Source organism: Schistocerca cancellata, chromosome 6 (assembly GCF_023864275.1).
Source record: "Schistocerca cancellata isolate TAMUIC-IGC-003103 chromosome 6, iqSchCanc2.1, whole genome shotgun sequence".
Classification (NCBI taxonomy): Eukaryota; Metazoa; Arthropoda; class Insecta; order Orthoptera; family Acrididae; genus Schistocerca; species Schistocerca cancellata.
In genome coordinates, this window is record NC_064631.1 from 678,606,259 (window position 1) to 678,626,421 (window position 20,163).

The 20,163-nt window shown below is 44.8% G+C and overlaps 1 protein-coding gene across 3 annotated transcripts in view; it reads right to left on the reverse strand.

The window, feature by feature from the left end:
* LOC126191505 (zinc finger protein 474-like) overlaps positions 1–20,163 on the reverse strand; it is a 385,398-nt gene that overhangs the window by 77,445 nt on the left and 287,790 nt on the right. For all 3 annotated transcript variants that reach the window (XM_049932398.1, XM_049932397.1, XM_049932395.1), the window contains one exon: positions 17,755–17,904. In XM_049932398.1, coding sequence (XP_049788355.1) covers positions 17,755–17,904 — 150 coding nt within the window. The remainder of the gene's footprint in view (positions 1–17,754; positions 17,905–20,163) is intronic.

Below are 20,163 nucleotides of genomic sequence, written 5' to 3' on the forward strand. Positions count from 1 at the left end.
CTGCACGTATACTATTCTATGTGAAAAGTGGGCCAACCTCCACGTGGAACTCAGCCTGTTGGCTAAGAGTCTGAGCATGTTGTTGACCTCAGACACTTAAGAGTGCCACGAAATCGGGACATCATACACTTGTTTACATTCCCGAATGTCTCAGGAAGCATTCTTTACGAGAAATGCAACGGGAATTCTTCTGGTGCCTCGAGACATGCACTCTCATTTTCCGTCCCTAGTGAACGGTTATTACCGGGACTCGATCCACTGTACCCACACTAGGAAATCCCCGCCACCAGACGGGACACTCGCTTCGCAAGACACGTGAGGGATTCGCCCGTTGCCCTCACTGGAAAGGAAAGCTGAGATCTATAGTCAAAGGAACACTTTCTACGTGATCCCGTCACTTTACCCGAAGATAAAGAACAGAAATTTTGTCGGAACGTTGCTTCAAGACGACGATACTGCTCAGCTGATAACACGGGGAAACGTTATCGATGAGAGCACGCGCGAAAGTCTGCCTTCTCATAATCTTATTTAGTTTTCAGTGATTTTGATATCGAAACATTCCTTGTAGTATACTTCTACTGTTCGATGATTGTGATGGCTTCAGCCGTTTCTCTTCATACACACAACACTTTTTTTTCAGATAACCCTGTCCTCGTTGAAAGCTGTACTCACCTCCAAATTAGTTTCATACTTGTTGGGCTAATTGCAAGCAGCGATTATAAGACTGTCTTCCTTTACTTCAATTAGTTGAAGATACGGAAGTACGACATTTGTTTGCACAGAACACGCAATAAAATCTTGGCTGACGTTGCGTATTGTACACAACACGGTTGCTAGTATTAAAATAAACGACATTCGGAGATTAAACAAATTTATTTTACAGCAATGTGCAACGGCTTAATGACGTTTCTCTACATGAAGAAAGAAAGTTAACGTCATATTGCCAGAAATCTCTGGCACTTCTGGAGAAGAGGTCACATTGCAGCACTGTAACTCTCATTTCGTTTCCAGAAGGTTTATTTTTTTCTCATAAGGTTTACAGTGTGCTTATGATACAATACATTGCAGTTACACAAAAAGTCAGAACCATTTAGAAGTCCCGTTACGATCTGAATTACCAAACACAGTCCTAGTAGGAAAGGATGTCTTAATCGTAAGGTTCCAAAGAACGATTCAAAGTCTCAACCGACGTCGCTTTTCGACAGATTACGTGAGAGACTGGCACGGACGCTGTATAGGGTCGGAGGTTAACAAACTCGTCATTTTCGTGAATACACTTCGTCACGCCATGCAGCTCCAGCTAAGAAAGTGGAACGTCTACAAGCCTATTGTACTACATGACGACAGACTATTCTGCGGTGTAAAGCTTCAAGATTCTTCTTAAAAAGATTGATATCGGAGGGAGCAGTGCATCCTGCAAAACGTCCTTGTTCTGTTGACCTGCAGGGTGTCATACCATTGTCCATGATACTGTAATTACGACTGTTCGCGCTGAAACCTAATGAAGCGCAAAGTAGGTGGTTAGTATGTTGTAGCAGAAACCAGTGCTCCCAAGAATCTGTTTTCTCTTTTGGAAGTTATGGCAACAAGTTTCGCGAACACAAGAAGATTAAAACAGAGTTGTTGAAATGTATAACAAATACTACGACTGGCATTGCGAATCTTTACAAAAGTTAAAAAAAGCTCCATGTATTTATGTGGGTACTAAAATCAAATGGATACTCTGCTGAAAGAGGCGCAGCTGATTTCCTTCCGTGTCTTTGGGAAATGCAGCTTCCGCTGCACCTCTTATGACCTTAATCGCCCTCCTTCCATTTCTAAATGTTAATCCGCAGCATGTAGTTAACGCCGTCCCGCCCCTTCTCATAACTTGTTTCATTTCCTTTTTAACCTCAAACTGCATCTTTCATTACAACCAGTTTTATTTCTCTTAATTTAATTTGTCACACTTTTCCCCACATCTCTTCAGATACTGATGCAACCAATGCCCACCACTAACCTTATTCTCGGGCTTCACGTCCTTTCTCAATTTTTCTTATAGGCTGATAAACTGCATCTCCATCTATAGTTTCTGTCTTTATCTTACTCGTCAATATACTGTTATTCTGAGCTCCTTCTCTCCAATACTTTTTTCGTCACGAGTTCAAATGGTTCAAATGGCTCTGAGCACTATGGGACTTAACATCTGAGGTCATCAGTCCCCTATAACTTAGAACTACTTAAACCTAACTAACCTAAGGACATCACAAACATCCATGCCCGAGGCAGGATTCGAACCTGCGACCGTAGCGGTCTTGCGGTTCCAGACTGCAGCGCCTTTAACCGCACGGCCACTTCGGCCGGCCGTCACGAGTTCTTATATCCTATTACACTTTATGCTACCCTGACGTTTTACCTTATCTACTAGAAAGAAAAATCACCCCATATCGACATTGAAGAACACCATACAAGTATTATCGGTACCGATCACTGTTATTCTGATAAATCTCAGCGAGAGTGCTTTACGGATGCAGACTTTGTGGACGGCTTTCTTGCGTCAAAAATGCATGAACAACTGCCACGACGTTTTTCTATTTCTCTGTTTTCATTTCTTCCGTTACCCTACTGATTTCCACATTAAGTACGAGGATGTGAACGAGTGTGATTGCACACGCTGAGAAACAGTTGCTGCCAAAAGTTCACGGAAAATTCTACCAGCCAACTCATAATTATTGGTTGAAATGGCTCTGAGCACTATGGGACTTAACATCTGTGGTCATCAGTCCCCTAGAATTTAGAACTACTTAAATCTAACTAACCTAAGGACATCACACACAACCATGCCCGAGGCAGTATTCGAATCTGCGACCGTAGCGGTCGCGCGGTTCAAGACTGAAGCGCCTAGAACCACTCGGCCACACCGGCTGGCTCATAATTATTAATGCGGATAAACTGCACGATGATTTGTGTTTTCTAGTGTCTCAGAATGTAGCATATCTGTCGTTCCGAGAAATTCTTTGTGTCTACACCTTATATTCCACATCAGTGAGTTTACGCCTTCTTACGATCTCCTCTCTCTCTATTCTTTTTTTGTGAAGTTCTTCAATCCCGCTAATATCAGTATCCGTGTAAGCACTCAGTTCCACGATAACGTACCTCTCTCTCTGTGATCCAATTCTGGTTCTTTGCTTCCTCTTTCTCTGACTCGTGGATGTGGTCAGCTTCACGGCGCGGCTTTTAGTTTAACTCCACCCTTAGCTATAAGGACGCGTGCCTCCGGGTATCTGGTGGTGTCAGATATGGTACAGGACAGCTGGACTGGCGTGAACGACTGACCGTAGGCAAACGGCGTTTGACGCATCAGACTGCTATGAATAGCGCGATCCGAGCTCGAAACCCTGTCCTGCGGTTGACCCGGTTCCCAGGCAAATCAATAGGACACCGTCAGAACAGACACCTGCACTCCCACAGAAAATTTCATGAAACTCGGGACGGCTGCCTCAAGGCAGGATTGACGAGGGCGCCTATCTTTCTAGGAGCTCCAGGAACTGAAAAAGAAAGTGCGCCATCAAGACGTGGAGTGCACTGAGTCTGGAAAAACACAGTAACAAGAATAAACGTAAATAATGTTTAATGAAACAAAAGTCGTGTCCTACGCATCAGCCTACTGAGGCTACGTCATTAAAGAGGCCGTAGAGGTCAAACAGTGCAACCAAAACTTTACCGGGACAGCGCCTACAGTCTTAGTCTCGTATGGAAACGGCATCTCGATCCTGGGAGATCCAGAGAAATTTTCCCGACCTGTTTACGTTCCAAAGCGACCGGTGGCGCCACAAACATCACAGACGTCTTCCTCTGCATCTCTCCCCATTCCTTCTCCTCTCGATACGACGGCCCTGCCCATCCACCCGACACCTCCTCGTTTTCAGCGTTAACACTGTCTCACCCAACACCTACCAACGAAATTCAGTTTAAGAGAAGCCTAAAGGATTTATTGGTGGCCAACTCCTTCTACACCACTGATGAATTTCTCAGTAGAATCGACTGATTTGTGTGTGTGTGTGTGTGTGTGTGTGTGTGTGTGTGTATATAACTTCTGCACAATTTCAGTGCAGTAATGTGTTCATTGTAAATAAGTGTGTGTGTCTGTGTGTGTGTGTGTGTGTAAGTGCATTCTAACTTCTGCACCATTTCAGTGCAGTAATGTGTTTATTGTAAATAAGTATTATAGTAGTTCTATTACATGTTTATTACTTTATACATAAATTTTTTTTATTTTAAATTCAGTGAATCTGTGTTAGTAAAATGGTTCTTTCATATAATGTTCATTAAAAAATTACGATCATTCCACCTCGGACCTGTGGGATGGTACATTAGCTTATTTGTTTGAGTTATAAATATCTGTCATGTATTATTATATTTCTGACATGTTCTACATCCTGGAGGACCTCCTCACTAAGGATCAATAGGAATGAAAGTAAATCTAATTTAATCTAATCTACCTTCATCTCCATAGCTCCTACCCAATCGACCCCAATTTTTCTATCCACACCCTTCATCCCTATAGAACACCTTTCCCCCTAAACAAATCCTTTTCTCTCATGCAAGTCCTTCGGATGTTAAGTGAAAGTGCCACTTATGCGGTGGATTTTAAATGCATGTATTTTTGTTTTTCCGTCTTGTTTTTCCGTCTTTTAGTCAATCGATTTTATTTTACACAACAAAAACTCAACAGTCGTGACATTTTATGTAAATGCCAACAATATTTGCACATTTTAACCTTTTCACGTTTTAATATTATTCCTTTCGTTTCTGAATGCTCTTGGCTATTGGCAGCTCACCTCTACCCCCTCCCCCCCTCCCCTTTCTACCCACATGTTGCGAGGAGGATGAAACAACAAAGGGAAAAGACCTCCGTCAACCATCTCCCTGTCCTAGACTTTGAAATCTGCCCCAACATTTGTGCCCCGACCAGCTATAACTCCTTCCAACATATCCCATCTTGTCATCCATTCCCCTTCCCTTCCCATTTCCCTATACTCCTTTTTTCATTCCCTTCCCATCTGCCGGCCGGTGTGGCCGAGCGGTTCTAGGCGCTTCAGTCTCGAACCGCGCGACCGCTACGGTCGCAGGTTCGAATCCTGCCTGGGGAATGGATGTGTGTGATGTCCTTAGGTTAGTTAGGTTTAAGTAGTTCTAAGTTCTAGGGGACTGATGACCTCAGCTGTTAAGTCCCATAGTTCTCAGAGCCATTTGAACCTCTCCATCTTTCCCTACACCTTTTCCGTTTCATATTATGGAGCTATTCACATCAAAAGCTTCGCCTCCTTCCCTGTCTTCCCAACATCCACTCTAACATCTTCTCCACAGATGCTACCAATAGAAATTCTTTACTTATACCCATTCGCCGCTATTCTGCTAAACACCTAACATTTTTTCTTTCAAAAACAGCCAGTTTTTTTCCCAGTTAAAGTCCTTTAACTTTAAGTGAGCGTGCAGTGACTGTTTTTAAGGCCACTATTTCTACAATTGTTTTAAATGTATTTATATTGTTTAATTCCTACCATTTAGTTTTCTTATTGTTTTCGTTTTTTTAACGAAGTAAATCAAGTTTCTTTTATATAAAAACCTTCACAATATTCACCGTTTTACAAATTTTAAAATCATTTGTAAGTATTTCACCTTTTTAATGTATTTTCGTCTCATGGATGTTTAAATCCCTTCGCAGAACAGCAGGTGGTTGTACCACTGACAGCCAACTCCCTACCTCCCCCACCCACTCCCGCCCCAGCCCACAAGGGGCGAGGCCGATTAAACAATAATACAGAAAAAGCATTTCGTTCTCAAATCTCCAAGTCTGGAGAGTAATTTTCGTGCAAGATGAGTAATTCCCGTGCCAATGGCCGCCATAGTCGAGACGGGTGAGTGCACCTGTTGGATTTCTGGAAGGTGTTCTGAATTGTAGCGATCCAGAACACTCCCTTTGTCAGCAACCTTCGTGCGATTTTCGCCATGCTGAGTGTCTTTCGCTTAACAGCTTCTCCATGGCCTGCTGGAACCCCTGTCTTACTGCACCCTCGGCCTACAATAATCAGGATCGTAATACACTCCTGGAAATGGAAAAAAGTACACATTGACACCGGTGTGTCAGACCCACCATACTTGCTCCGGACACTGCGAGAGGGCTGTACAAGCAATGATCACACGCACGGCACAGCGGACACACCAGGAACCGCGGTGTTGGCCGTCGAATGGCGCTAGCTGCGCAGCATTTGTGCACCGCCGCCGTCAGTGTCAGCCAGTTTGCCGTGGCATACGGAGCTCCATCGCAGTCTTTAACACTGGTAGCATGCCGCGACAGCGTGGACGTGAACCGTATGTGCAGTTGACGGACTTTGAGCGAGGGCGTATAGTGGGCATGCGGGAGGCCGGGTGGACGTACCGCCGAATTGCTCAACACGTGGGGCGTGAGGTCTCCACAGTACATCGATGTTGTCGCCAGTGGTCGGCGGAAGGTGCACGTGCCCGTCGACCTGGGACCGGACCGCCAAGACCGTAGGATCCTACGCAGTGCCGTAGGGGACCGCACCGCCACTTCCCAGCAAATTAGGGACACTGTTGCTCCTGGGGTATCGGCGAGGACCATTCGCAACCGTCTCCATGAAGCTGGGCTACGGTCCCGCACACCGTTAGGCCGTCTTCCGCTCACGCCCCAACATCGTGCAGCCCGCCTCCAGTGGTGTCGCGACAGGCGTGAATGGAGGGACGAATGGAGACGTGTCGTCCTCAGCGATGAGAGTCGCTTCTGCCTTGGTGCCAATGATGGTCGTATGCGTGTTTGGCGCCGTGCAGGTGAGCGCCACAATCAGGACTGCATACGACTGAGGCACACAGGGCCAACACCCGGCATCATGGTGTGGGGAGCGATCTCCTACACTGGCCGTACACCACTGGTGATCGTCGAGGGGACACTGAATAGTGCACGGTACATCCAAACCGTCATCGAACCCATCGTTCTACCATTCCTAGACCGGCAAGGGAACTTGCTGTTCCAACAGAACAATGCACGTCCGCATGTATCCCGTGTCACCCAACGTGCTCTAGAAGGTGTAAGTCAACTACCCTGGCCAGCAAGATCTCCGGATCTGTCCCACATTGAGCATGTTTGGGACTGGATGAAGCGTCGTCTCACGCGGTCTGCACGTCCAGCACGAACGCTGGTCCAACTGAGGCGCCAGGTGGAAATGGCATGGCAAGCCGTTCCACAGGACTACATCCAGCATCTCTACGATCGTCTCCATGGGAGAATAGCAGCCTGCATTGCTGCGAAAGTTGGATATACACTGTACTAGTGCCGACATTGTGCATGCTCTGTTGCCTGTGTCTATGTGCCTGTGGCTCTGTCAGTGTGATCATGTGATGTATCTGACCCAGGAATGTGTCAATAAAGTTTCCCCTTCCTGGGACAATGAATTCACGGTGTTCTTATTTCAATTTCCAGGAGTGTAGTTATAGTACTAGTACCAGCTTCTTTCATCTTGGACCACTTTTACAAGGATACCGGACATATCGCGACAGTATAGTTTACAAACAGAAAAATTATCAATCAATACAGGGGTTAACATACTTAAGAGTTCTTATCGTTTCAATTGACAGTAGGACTTTTTATGTGTATCGGACAGCAGCTTTCAGTATTGTAACTGAAGGATGTAATTTCTGTCGAAACGTGGATCCAAAATATGGATATTCCGAGATGTTCTAAAGCTTGATACTCTGTACAAACAAGGAATGATTTGTAGACTGAAAAAAAAAAACAAAAAAAAGAAAGAAAGAAAGAAAATTGTTCAGCAGCAATCGCTGTACAATGTTTAACCCGTATAATGGTGGCTGTAGAGCGGATGACAATTGTAAATACCTTAAACAGTAATCGTTACGCTGAACATACTGTTTCGAGTCAGTAAGGCCTGCTTTTTTGACAGTTGTGAGTATTTATCAATGACGTGAAGTCGTGAGATATCTAGTAGACAGGACTGACTATGGGCACGGGACCACAAGTATAAATTCAGTCTTTTCGCCAGTGGAAAGGATATCAGAAAACTAAATGCTGATGGACAGATGTTGTCCCCGCTAGCGTCCCATAATGTCTTACTCCGATTAGAAGTCCGCGTTAAGGTCACGTAGTTATAATCAGACTGACGGAGGCCTCTTACTTGCGAAACAGTGGAACGCAGATGATTTAGTTGGTTAGGAGTTATCATCTCAAAAAGATCTGCACCATCTTATTTTGTTCCTTTTTCTTCGTTTTCATGTCAGTTAGTTGTGTATTAGAGTTACAACTCAGAAAAAACAAGCAGCCACAACTTAGGTTTAAAAACTACATTTAAAACTCATCATAAACGGTTGTTGTTGTTGTTGTGGTCTTCAGTCCTGAGACTGGTTACAGATTTGAAAAGCTCTTCTTCGGAATGCTGTTACAGGCTTTTTCTTTTTATTAATATTTGACCTTGTGTTCCCGCGAGTGAAAGATAAAAGGTCGACGCCTGTAGCAAGTATCGGAAGACGGACTTTTCATATTCGTCACCGCTTATAGTGACTTTTAAATACAGTCTTTAAACGTTATCTGTAACTGGGTTTTTTACAACGTTATAGTCCTCCATTATCTTTATAATTATCATCGTTATTTTCGAGTAGTACTATGTCTTCAGTTTCTAGACTTAAATTGTGATCATATAGTTTTTATTGAAAAGGGGACGAGTGGAGTAAAACGCAAAATAATTATGTTAATCGTCATCTACTTTAACGGATCAGTTGAGGGGTGAATGTGTGGATAAAAAATAATTAGTTCCCACCAACAGTGTTCTGCGCAAGGTCACATACATACAACGTAATTTCACAAAGTGCTGCATACAAGAACTGATTCGCGATTTAGATATGGAATGTTAACAACAGACTAAATATAATTATTCTATATTAAAATGATAAAATTATGTAATAACATATTACCAATGAAGTTTGATTTTTTCCTGTAAACCTGTTTATTCTGGGTCTAAAATGCAACAGAAACTCTGTCAACAGTGACTCATTTAAAAACTTGTATTTCAAACAGGAAAGAGAGTGTGAGGCCATAAAGGTCTTAGATCGTCATCCATTGATGACTGAAGCCTCTTGCTCCGTAAAGTACGTCCTCGCTTTCAGGAATCAGTCGTTTAACGTCTTTGCCTTTCGGTGCTGTGACAAAGTTGCAACTCGTCACCAGACTTGCCTCATTTATTTTTTTCTGAGACTATTTCAGTCAGCGGGCAACAATTCACGAGCACTTAATGTTTAACATTTCGGTACATCGGTTGGAAATCCCGCTCAGAGTGGGAACCAGAGGGAGCGATGGCGGACGTGCCACTGAATGATACGGAAAGCGACCAAATCCGAAACCCTCAACCTGAATTTAAAACCGAAATAAAACACAGAAAATAAAAACGGTGCACTTCATGTTAACGCACAATTTCACTCGGATCTTTTGTAAACGCAATAACATGGTGAAAGAACAGACAGAAACGAATACAGATTTAGCCTTCGAATTAAAACGACGTCGTAGTAGGAAAGTGGTTACAATATACACTAGTGGCCATTAAAATTGCTACACCAAGAAGAAATGCACATAACAAACGGGTATTCATTGGACAAATATATTATACTAGGACTGACATGTGATTACATTTTCACGCATTTTGGGTGCATAGATCCTGAGAAATCAGTACCCATAACAACCACCTCTGGCCTTGATACGCCTGGGTATTGAGTCAAACAGAGCTTGGATGGCGTGTACAGGTACAGCTGCCCATGCAGCTTCAACACGATACCACAGTTCATCAAGAGTAGTGACTGGCGTATTGTGACGAGCCAGTTGCTCGACCACCATTGACCAGACGTTTTCAATTGGCGAGAGATCTGGGGAATGTGCTGGCCAGGGCAACAGTCGAACATTTTCTGTAGCCAGAAAGGCCCGTACAGGACCTGCAACATGCGGTCGTGCATTATCCTGCTGAAATGTAGGATTTCGCAGCGACCGAATGAAGGGTAGAGCCACGGGTCGTAACACATCTGAAATGTAACGTCCACTGTTCAAAGTGCCGTCAATGCAAACAAGAGGTGACCGAGACGTGTAAGCAAAGGCACCCCATACCATCATGCCGGGTGATATGCCAGTATGGCAATGACGAATACACGCTTCCAATGTGTGTTCACTGCGATGTCGCCAAACACGGATGCGACCATCACGATGCTGTAAACAGAACCTGGATTCGTCCGTAAAAATGACGTTTTGCCATTCGTGCTCCCAGGTTCGTCGTTGAGTACACCATCGCAGGCGCTCCTGTCTGTGATGCAGCGTTAAGGGTATCCACAGCCACGGTCTCCGAGCTGATAGTCTGTGCTGCTGCAAACGTCGTCGAACTGTTCGTGCAGATGGTTGTTGTGTTGCAAATGTCCCCATCAGTTGACTCAGGGATCGAGACGTGGCTGCACGATCCGTTACAGCCATGCGGATAAGATGCCTGTCATCTCGACTGCTAGTGATACGAGGCCGTTGGGATCCAGCACGGCGTTCCGAATTACCCTCCTGAACCCACCGATTCCATATTCTGCTAACAGTCATTGGATCTCGACCAACGCGAGCAGCAATGTCGCGGTACGATAAACCGCAATCGTGATAGGCTACATCCGACCTTTATCAAAGTCGGAAACGTGACAGTACGCATTTCTCCTCCTTACGCGAGGCATCACAACAACGTTTCACCAGGCAACGCCGGTCAACTGCTGTTTGTGTATGGGAAATCAGTTGGAAACTTTCCACGTTTATTCGACCTGTCATCACCAAACAAGGTTGCAATCCAAGGTACTCTGCGCGACGTTTACAAGCCAACGCAAATTTCCGATGCGGCATTTCATTTCCATTTCTCGTCAGCAGCAGGCGGAGAACACGTGGGCAGGTACGAGGCCCTCACGGCAGCGGCCCGTGCTGCCTGCTGCCTGCTGCCGCCTGCACCTCGACACGCACGTCGCTAGGCTGACTGCGGGGCGCCCGCCGCCTGCGCGCCGCACCTTTGTGCCCGTGCCCGTGCTGTGGTGTCGGGCGGCGGTAACCACGCAAACAGTGCGGGAAAAGCATCGATTAGCAGCGCCCTGTGTCTGTGGACGGCAGCCGGGCCCACACGTCCGTCCCTCCACTCGACGCGTTTCACCTGCTCCTCACAGTGCAACGCTGCTCCCACTTCCTTCCTTCCTTCCTTCCTTCCTTCCTTCAGCTTACGCTGCCCAGTTCATTTCGGTGCAATGGGTAGCTGTCCTTCCCAGGGCAAACACGAAAAATAAAGATGTGTGGGAGAATCGTTATAGCAAACAGCTGCTACGGCTGTGAAAGAACTTTTAATGTAGACAAACGCGAAGCTGTACTCTCTCAAAAAATAAATAAATAAAAAAATAAAAATAAAAATAGTAATGTCGCTGGCTAAGCTGCCCGCTAGCCAATTTTTTAACTGCTTAGCCTACATTTCCAGACTCTCTGACTTAGCACAAAGAGAATTTTAAAAGTACAAAGTGAATGTTCTAGGATTGTTCGAGTCGCGATGCAGTGCAGGGCGTTCGGAGACTTCCATGCAATTCCAGGATGACTGTATCTTTTAAATGAATGAAGATAGAAATTTGCGATGAATTTTAACTTACCCACGATCCAGCTACAAGCTGCTGTTTCATGTGGCTGCTGGTAAGGGATACTAATCCTGCAGCTACTTCGCTCGCTCGTTCGTGGCCCAACGTCCGTCGAGAACTGACAGTTATAGGAGTGACGTACAGTATATGGATATTTTGTACACCTGGCTTTTTCGACAGCTGCAAGAACGTGCCGAAAGTTACGTTTATCAACAGGACGGAGCACCAGTGCATTTGCACGTCCATATAAGAGCATTTTTTTAACCATCAGTAAATTCCTATCCCCGATTCTTTGAAGAATCGAACTTTCGTGTTGCGCACGATATAAAGCTACCTGTCAGAAACTTCGACAGCAATTCGGCCTGGCGGCTTCTTTAGCGCCTGAAAAGCATGAAAAACCGCACCCTCGAGGTACGAGCGTCTATCGACTTCCAACAACCTTTACATATGAGGCACTGAGAACCGTACGGGCGCAAAGCACGGACACAGAGCAACCCTCAAGTGCTATAGCAACCGCTATGCTTATTTGGTGTCGAAATTTCTGAACGCATATATTTAATGCGCTCAACAAAAGAGTGTTGCCGAACTGGGGCTCTTAAAGTGACCCTTCCCCATGTTATTGACGCTGAAGTTGATGTTGCACTACCGCGTGATGTAGGATTTCTGGCTTAGTCAGACATCACATTAGGCTCGAAGAAGCAGTTCCGAGAGCAGTGGAGATGCAAGAATCATATAGATGACGAAATGTGGTGTGAGGTACCTGTGACAGATGTTAGATTGGGTACCATTCCCATAAGAAAGACCGCTGCATAATGCTACTGCTCTGTGATTGGCTGCTGTGTTCGCAGCAAGGGCGCCAAAACGTTAAAGTATAGTTATTATTATTAGTTGAACTACTCATTGGAATGACTTCACTTTTTAATATAAATATCTCTCAACGGCAGACTATCAGTCAGTCATTTCAGAATTATTAAAAACAATTTAAATCTAAAACAAAAGACTGACAAACGTTCGGAAGCGTTCGGGTCACGCCTTTTCTCGTATGGCGCGCGAAGTGTTTCGGGTTGTTCGTCACTCCGGATTAGGCCGTCGAGAAGAACAGACTTGTTGTGTGTCGTAGGATGTGTTTCCAATTTTTATTTACGTTCCTGTTCGTCATTCTGGATTAGGCAGTCGAGATGTACAGTCATGTTGTCTGTGGCAGCATGTGTTTGTCAGTATTCCGTATTAAAAGATTCACTCCGGTAGTCATGAGGCACAGACACGTGCCACAAATAGTGTAAAGATACATTTTCGTAAACATTGTGTTTGATCATGTACTTTGCTGTATCAGAAGGTGTTGTGTTAATATGATGTAGTCTTCTCGTGTGGCTATATTAAAATACGCGAGTGGCATCCCAAAAAAGTGATACATTGTTTCAGAACAGAACCTCGCTAAAAGTCAGTTTCAGCCTCAAGATACAGGACCTACGACCCGCGTGCTGTTTTCTGCGCTGGGAACATCAACTTGAAGACAGCAGGTCAGTTAACTATAGCAGAACCTTCGTATTCCACACAGTGCAGTGGAAACAACTAGGCGCCTCACGTATAATGCATGCACAGAACAAATGTGCTCTGTGACACGTCATCTGCAGTAATGCAGAGGAGGTAAAGGACGATGGTCGTTATTAACACCAACAATCAATTCATTCTTCCTTTCTTGCCGTAGTGATCATGCGAGAGGATGTCGGGAAACAGAAGGGCTGAACAGTATGAACTATGTTCAAATTTCGCTGAATGGTTTTCAACTGCCGCTAGTGGTTCCAACTTTTACACGAAAGCAAAAATTGCCTTCGCGCTGCTCTCCAAAGGGGTGCGATCACGTTCAGTGAGGATGCAGCCCCAAACGTCTTTAGAGAAGGATTGAAACGTCTGAGGGTGTCCGCAGCGTCAAAGATTGCCAGGAAAATCTTCCTTTTGCTCATCGCACTGCGAACTGCCGTTTCCAACAGTGAAATGTCGATTCTGAGCTTACGTCAATGAAACGGGTGAAATTTGGGTTCAAAATGGTTCAAATGGCTCTGAGCACTATGCGACTTAACTTCCGAGGTCATCAGTCGCCTAGAACTTAGAACTATTTAAACCTAACTAACCTAAGGACATCATACACATCCATGCCCGAGGCAGGATTCGAACCTGCGATCGTAGCGGTCGCTCGGCTCCAGACAGTAGCGCCTAGAACCGCACGGCCACTCCGGCCGGCGAAATTTGGGTAAGACAGGCTGTGACGATCTTCTCGCTGTATTAAGTCCACGACGGCATAGAGCGCAATTGTCGGGAAATGTTGTGCCAACGTGGCGTCAGTAACCCACCTTCCAGCTCACATAAACGTCTGAGCTGTGGCCTTTTCTTCGCGTGCGTCGACACTTCGCTGTCTGAACGGTGCCCACGCCGAAGGTGACATCGCTGGGTGCCACGCTCGTACACCAGTACAGAGGTAGGTTGTAGGCACCTTTGAGCCAAATTTGAAAGTTGTGCATCGGAATGGAAGGTAATTAAAGGGTTTCGAAAAAGTGATCCTTTAAGTCTATTGCACAGTGTATTTTTCTCAGAACTTTGCGTCTGTGCTTTGCTCCCGCATGGTTCTCAGTGGCTCATACGTAAAGTTTGTTGGAAGTCGATAAGTACACTCATTCTCAAATACTAGAAGAATATATTCTGGGTAATTTGCGCGCCGCCAGTTACGCTGCCTTAAGACACACACAGCTTCTGACTGTAATACTTGACTTCCTGTGTTAAACCTTCAACATAAGATTATAGCACTTACCGAGTAAATTTTGACAGCATTTTAGATTTTTAAATTCGCCCAATAACTGTAATGAAATGTTAGACATCAAATTTTTGTTCCCCCTGGCAACCGTTACATTGGCAACAAACAAATAGAAATGTACTCCAGGCTACCCATTTAATAACATAGAGGGTGACAATTATTGAACTATATGAAAAAACGTGTACACACTACACATATTCGTATTTCGGTTATGACATGTTAGATATGCCTGCCACCGTTGGCGATGATGTGGCCCAGACGAATAGCGAAATTCTGCATGACTCCCTGAAGTGTTGGAAAACCGATGGGGTCGATGACCTCCTGAACGGCTGTTTCCAGCTCACAAATGGTTTTGGGGTTATTGCTGTACGCCTTGTCTTTAATGTAGCCCCACAAAAAGGAATCGCCTGTGTTCAGACCCGGAGAATATGGCGGCCAATCGAGGGCCATGACAGTCGCCTCTGGGTACTGCAGAAGCAGAATGCGTTCCCCAAAGTGCTCCTCCAGGACATGAAACACTCCCGCGCTTCGACGGGGCCGAGCTACGTCTTGTCGAAATCAGAATCTCTTTGGATAATGGGGATGAAATAACCCTCCGAAACCTTCACGTACCGTTCGGTAGTCACTGTGCCATCAAGTAGTATTGCACTGATTATTCCGTGACTGGACACTGCACACCACACAGGCACCCGTTGAGAGTGAAGTGACTTCTCGATCGCGAAATCGGATTCTCAGTCTCTGAAATGCGCCAATTTTGTTTATTGATCAACCCATCCAAATGAAAGTGGGCTTCGTCGCTACAAAAATGGTTCAAATGGTTCTGAGCACTACGGGACTTAACATCTGAGGTCATCAGTCCCCTAGAACTTAGAACTACTTAAAACTAACTAACCTAAGGACATCACACACATCCATGCCCGAGGCAGGATTTGAACCTGCGACCATAGCGGTCGCGCGGTTCCAGACTGAAGCGCCTAGAACCGTTCGGCCACTCCGACCGGCCTCGTCGCTAGACAAAACAATGTATGCGCATACTAATTCCCATCATGCCGTGCAGTTTGAACGTCCTAACACAAACCGTTCAGAAGTTATGACGATTTTGTCACCCTGTAGATGACTCAACGGTCAATCAGCCGCAGGAGGCGCACCGGTCTCGCATCTCGCCCTGCAACATTGTCCTCCGACGTCGTCTGATCGCACGGTTCGTCATTTTTTTTGTCTAGATTAGAAAATACTCTGTTAATGTGCCTTCTTTTGCACGACTTTGGGTGAACTGCACCGCCACTTAGTACGTAAAGTGAATGCAGTCTAGCAGTCCTATAGATGTTTGCCGTGCATGCCGTGGAGGGCATCCCTTGAAAAGTAAATCAAAACTTTTATCCTAACCACAGCAGTACCAAGTATCCCAAGAAGGTTTAATGTACTACCATGCTCAAAAGTGTCCGAACGATCTGAAGGGGTTCCGCCCGATTTGTGTGCAACCCACATAACGTTTCTGTCTTGCAGGTCCTCTGCTCTCTTTTCAGTAATGTCGTTTGACTATACGAAATGATTACTATCACTTTATTAGAGACGACACAATCTTTAACACGTGTAATCTGAAATTTATTATAATGAATAACATTTCAAAATGGAGGTTTCAATTTGAAATTACGTGAGGAAGATTTTAGTATTGGACTGGGAATCTGGTCTGCAATCCAACAACTATTGCGCCTGTTAACTAACCACGAAAGATCTTAAATATGGCTGCAGTCACAACCAACAAAGTGTGCCCATGCTACAACTTGAAACCGCACAATCAAAATTTTTGCGCCGGACCAGGATTCGAATACAATCACGCAAAATGGATCAAGTATTTCACATCTGCGGTGGCAAGATATCCAGCAGAGAAACAGCAAAAATGTATTGCCTGAGTGCGAAAGTCAGGTCAGCTTCATTGGCAGGGCCTCCACCACAATTATTTCATTACGTGAGTGGAGAAACTCCAGAATCAAAACATTTTCTACTATATATGCTAGCTTTCAAATAACATCATTTTGTGCTACTTCCTTCAACTGTGGAAAACATCAATTCACTCCTGTGTTTCGATTGAAGGACGCTGTCTGACAGAGTGGGATCATTGTTAACGCTGTCAAAGGAATACTATAATTTTGTTTGCAAGTGGATTTCATTGACGACGAACCAACGTAAGTCGATCAACTTTGGACAGATGTAAGTAGATTGAGAAGGAGAGGAATTTTTGTAAGTACAGTGAACTGGTTCATGTATTCAAATCAGCACTAGACAAAGTGGTATCCATTGGGTGTAAAGATAAAGACTAAGTGAATAGGGTCTTTTTCAGCTAGTCTATACTTACAATAAATCTCTAAAACCAACGTGTCTGTCTGTCTGTCTGTTTGAACATACTGATCATGAAAACAACTAGACGAATTTTCAAGGGCTTTTCACAGGTAAATTAAGCGTAGGTTTGATTCATCAAAATCGGATCACAAAAAAGATACCTTACTTTAAAGCTTTGGGAATCTGTCCATCTTACTAGTTCGGATGTTTACTTTACTGACACGACAATAATGATGTAGTACATTAAAGAAGCAATAGATGGCGCTTAGTGAGAGAAGGATCTTAAAAAGTTTACAATAGTGACAATCTTAAGCACCACAATCTTATCGTTACGAATGCAAATTAACATTGAATTTACTTACCTAGGATATATGAATTTACTGCTGTCGCTTTCTGTATTAAAAACTTAATGAAATCGCTTTGCTTCTTTCGATAGATTTTATTTATATTTGACTTCTTGGCGAGGAGAAACGAATATATTAACAAAGGGTTCCGTTTTTGTCGACTAAGGCACAGGACCCTAAGAAGCGACAGTATACAAAGACTCTTCTTTAACTCCAGTCGCGGAGCACAGTCGTATAGCTGGTATATATATATCAAAAAAACTTACATGACTATCACTGTCTATCCCAAAGCCAGTATGTTCACTCTGTGTAAGACAAAGTTGAGTTTCACACGATCGGTGCTTGTGGAACTGCAGCTGGCTCGTGCAGTGCAGTTGTGTGTTCTTCATAATAGTCAACATACTACAGCACAAAATATGCTCTGCAGTTCTAACAGCAAAATGACTTCAGGGAAACAGATCTCAAAATCAATGTGTCTGTTCTGCGATCCTGTCCTACTGAGTCTGGAAAGAATGTCAACTTATGTAGCGACTTTTTTGAAGTATGAGAGGTTCGTTGCAACGGAACCCAGGGTCTTACCTGCTGCTGCTGCTGCTGCTGTTGTTGCGGCGGTTGCTGCTGGTGGACAGGCGCCCTCTTGGGCTGGGTGGCCTTGCAGCTGCGCTGGTGCACCTCCAGGCGGTCCGGGTTGAAGGTGCGGCCGCAGTTTTCGCAAGGCACCAGGCTCCCCTGCAACACAGGGCGGTCACCTGCTGCTGCGCTGCGACGCGGCTCGGCTCATCACTCAGCAACACATCCACATTAAACCCCACAACTGAGCGCAGAAAGAAACAACATCCTACAATCTTAACCCTCAGGTGGAAAACTCCAGAAATTTTCACAGCACCGTTTACTCCGTGAATAAATGACAAAGACAGCTAACGTCCGGTAAGAGGACATTATTTACATCAGAGACCTTTACTTTAAAAAGTTCATCGTTCTCTGAGAAAAACAAGGGATTTAAAATAACAAATAATTTTCTGCAAGTGAAGAAAGTAATGAAAACTAATGCAGCTCCATTGAAGGGATATATTGATAATGACTGCGTCAAAAGTTTTCAGAGCAACTTTTAGCTGGTTCCACGTTGGGAACCGTTTTATGCACCGAGAAATTTTTTGGACACACATAAACAGCATTATTTGTGCAGCGCTGGTTTGTTAGGCCGAGTCTGGAAATTAATTTCGGTAGTGATGGATTTATTATACCGTCCAACATGTACAGCAAAACCGTGTTAATAAATTTATTCTCGTCTCGGTTTCAGTAACCAGGTTATTTAAGAAGGGCGGGTGATTGGCCCACCGCTTCCGATTGCCCTGGTGGGGCTACCACCTTATCGCCCAGGCACTGAAGATTTCCAGATGTTCGGCATATGGGCTTGGCATTTTCTCCGCACCCCTAAACGTGGTTTAACCGCCAGCATCGGTTACGTGGAGGAAATGGGAAGGAAAAGAGAAATGATGAGCTACGGATAGGAAAAGGATAGGAGACAGGTTTTCGATAGGTCGTTGTGGGACACACTTGGTCTGGCTCCTCCCTTTCGGGCTGTCCGGCATGGGTGACCCTTCTGGTAGCTACGCTACCGCTGACATAGCTCCGCAAACCTCCTCACCCGCACGGACACTGCTACGTTAGGGCGGTGTCCCCTGAGGAGGTGATAAATGTATTAACTGAATTGCATTCGAGTGCAGCATCTGCTATCAATATCTAATAAAACATTTAAGTGTGTCAGCCACGAGATTTTAATGAAATTAGATTATAATCGTTTTATTTGTACAAAATTTAATGTAGTTTGGTCTACAAGTAAACCGACTTCTATCCTGTAACTATGTTCAAGAGAGGACAATTATACGTATATTGTTTGAAAACAAGCTGTGAGTCACTTTCCAGGACGTTGGTTATTATGGTGAGACAAACAGAACATTGGCAGGTGGACTTTTAGTGCAGTGTTGCAATGGATATTATTGTCAAGCGGCACTGGCTGTTCAGTGATGTCTGTATTGTGTCCTGGGAGAAAGTATACCGCCACTCGCAGACGCCTTTTGTGCATGTGCTGCCCGGATGTGACTTAGTCAGCCCTCTACCAGCAATGATTCGAGTCACAGTCGTTGTTTATGAGAGCCACCAACGTCTTGCCAGACCTCCTGGCCAACGTTCACGTTCTCAAACCAGGCCTAGCACTGAAACGTCCGTACAGGAATATCTCTAACTCTCCTCTTCTCCTTCTACCGGATCCCCTGGGCCTCCCCTAATCTCTGGTAGGACACCTTATTTTTTGTCTCACCAATCGAAATATCATTTAGTAACTTTCTATTTGGTAATGCCATCTTCTCCCACACTAAAAACACACACTTAGCAAAAACGTTACTTTTTAAAATAATTGCATTCCTGTATAATACTTAGTTTGGTGACGTCTGTCGAAATCTGCAAACTTTGCGTCTCATCGATTCATAAATCCTTACGCTGGCGTCTCCATTGTGCGTTACCTCCCGACCACAAGACGAAATAAGCGTCAATGTCCGTGTGGTTTCTCAAGCCGCTACAACAGCGTTCGGCTCGCCTGGGGTGTCATTTTCTTGCTACACAATTTTCTCTCACTGTGTCTTCGGGAGATAGACGTTGGAGCTCTCGCACAAGCGCATCACACATCGTTTTACAAAATCGTCATCGAGATGTGGCTACAGCATTTTGGGACACTGGGGAGGGGAGGGGTGAGGGTCAGCAAGTCTCACTTTTTATCTTCTCATCTGCACGCTGCAAGGGAGATACAACACGAAGGCTACAAAGAATTTGAAAGCATTATTCAATTCATGCTAAGTTATTGAGAAGGAAAAAAAGACGATGGTTTCACCGACTGACTCTCTTTCCAGAAACTCATGAAAATACGGCAGAGAACCGCTCACCTCCCTACCTACTCATTGGCTACTCGGTCTTGTACAGTACCTCACTACC